The sequence below is a fragment of the Egretta garzetta genome, unplaced genomic scaffold (genome assembly GCF_000687185.1).
Source record: "Egretta garzetta isolate BGI_Z169 unplaced genomic scaffold, ASM68718v1 scaffold184, whole genome shotgun sequence".
NCBI classification, from domain to species: Eukaryota; Metazoa; Chordata; class Aves; order Pelecaniformes; family Ardeidae; genus Egretta; species Egretta garzetta.
In genome coordinates this window covers 374,833-375,437 of record NW_009259484.1, presented here as the reverse complement: position 1 = coordinate 375,437, position 605 = coordinate 374,833, and the positions used below count along the sequence as shown (strand labels likewise).

Sequence of the window (605 nt, the reverse complement as noted above, 5' to 3'; positions counted from 1 at the left end):
GCGGGAGGGAACACAGGACGGTTACCCAAAACCAGGACCGACTGGCCAGCCGTTTCTGCGTGGCCATCGTCAGCGCTTGGCTAAGCTACCGCTGCGGAGCCCCTCTCGGAAAGGTCAGCACGTACGGGCGCGCGTGGCTTTTGTTGTTTTTCCCTCAACCAGCGCGCCCAGAGCTCTGTTTCTCGTTTTCATTTTCCAAAGTACAGATTACTGTGATAGAGTTTTATCAAACTTAGGTAAGAGGAACATTCGGCTGTCAGGAAGACTCCACAGGGCAAACGCTTTTACCAAAATAAACCTGCAGTTACGGCACTGCCTCGGTAACCGCTGCCATACGGCCCCAAATCGGGCGGCTCAGCCTTTTGCCCCGGCTGGCTGTGGCCCCAGAGAGCACTTACGGACTGCGAGCTGTCCTTGCTGTTATCCCTCGACTTGTTCTTTGCAAGCCGCTTCTTCTTCTTGTGCAAGGGCCTCGACTCCAGAATCATCTCCTCCAGCTCGAAGGTGGGGTCGCAGTGCAGGCGGCCCTTCTGCGGGACACACGACACGGCGCGACGCGCGTTAGGCACCGCAGAGACCCTCCTGCGGCCGGCGCACTCGGAAGC

General features: G+C 58.3%; 1 protein-coding gene across 1 annotated transcript in view; it reads right to left on the bottom strand.

Annotated features, from left to right (window-relative positions):
- The window catches only part of STK32C (serine/threonine kinase 32C), an 11,482-nt gene that overhangs the window by 1,501 nt on the left and 9,376 nt on the right, over window positions 1-605 (bottom strand). Inside the window, exon 6 of the mRNA XM_035892771.1 lies at window positions 399-582. Within this exon, the coding sequence (XP_035748664.1) occupies window positions 399-582 (184 nt within the window). The remainder of the gene's footprint in view (window positions 1-398; window positions 583-605) is intronic.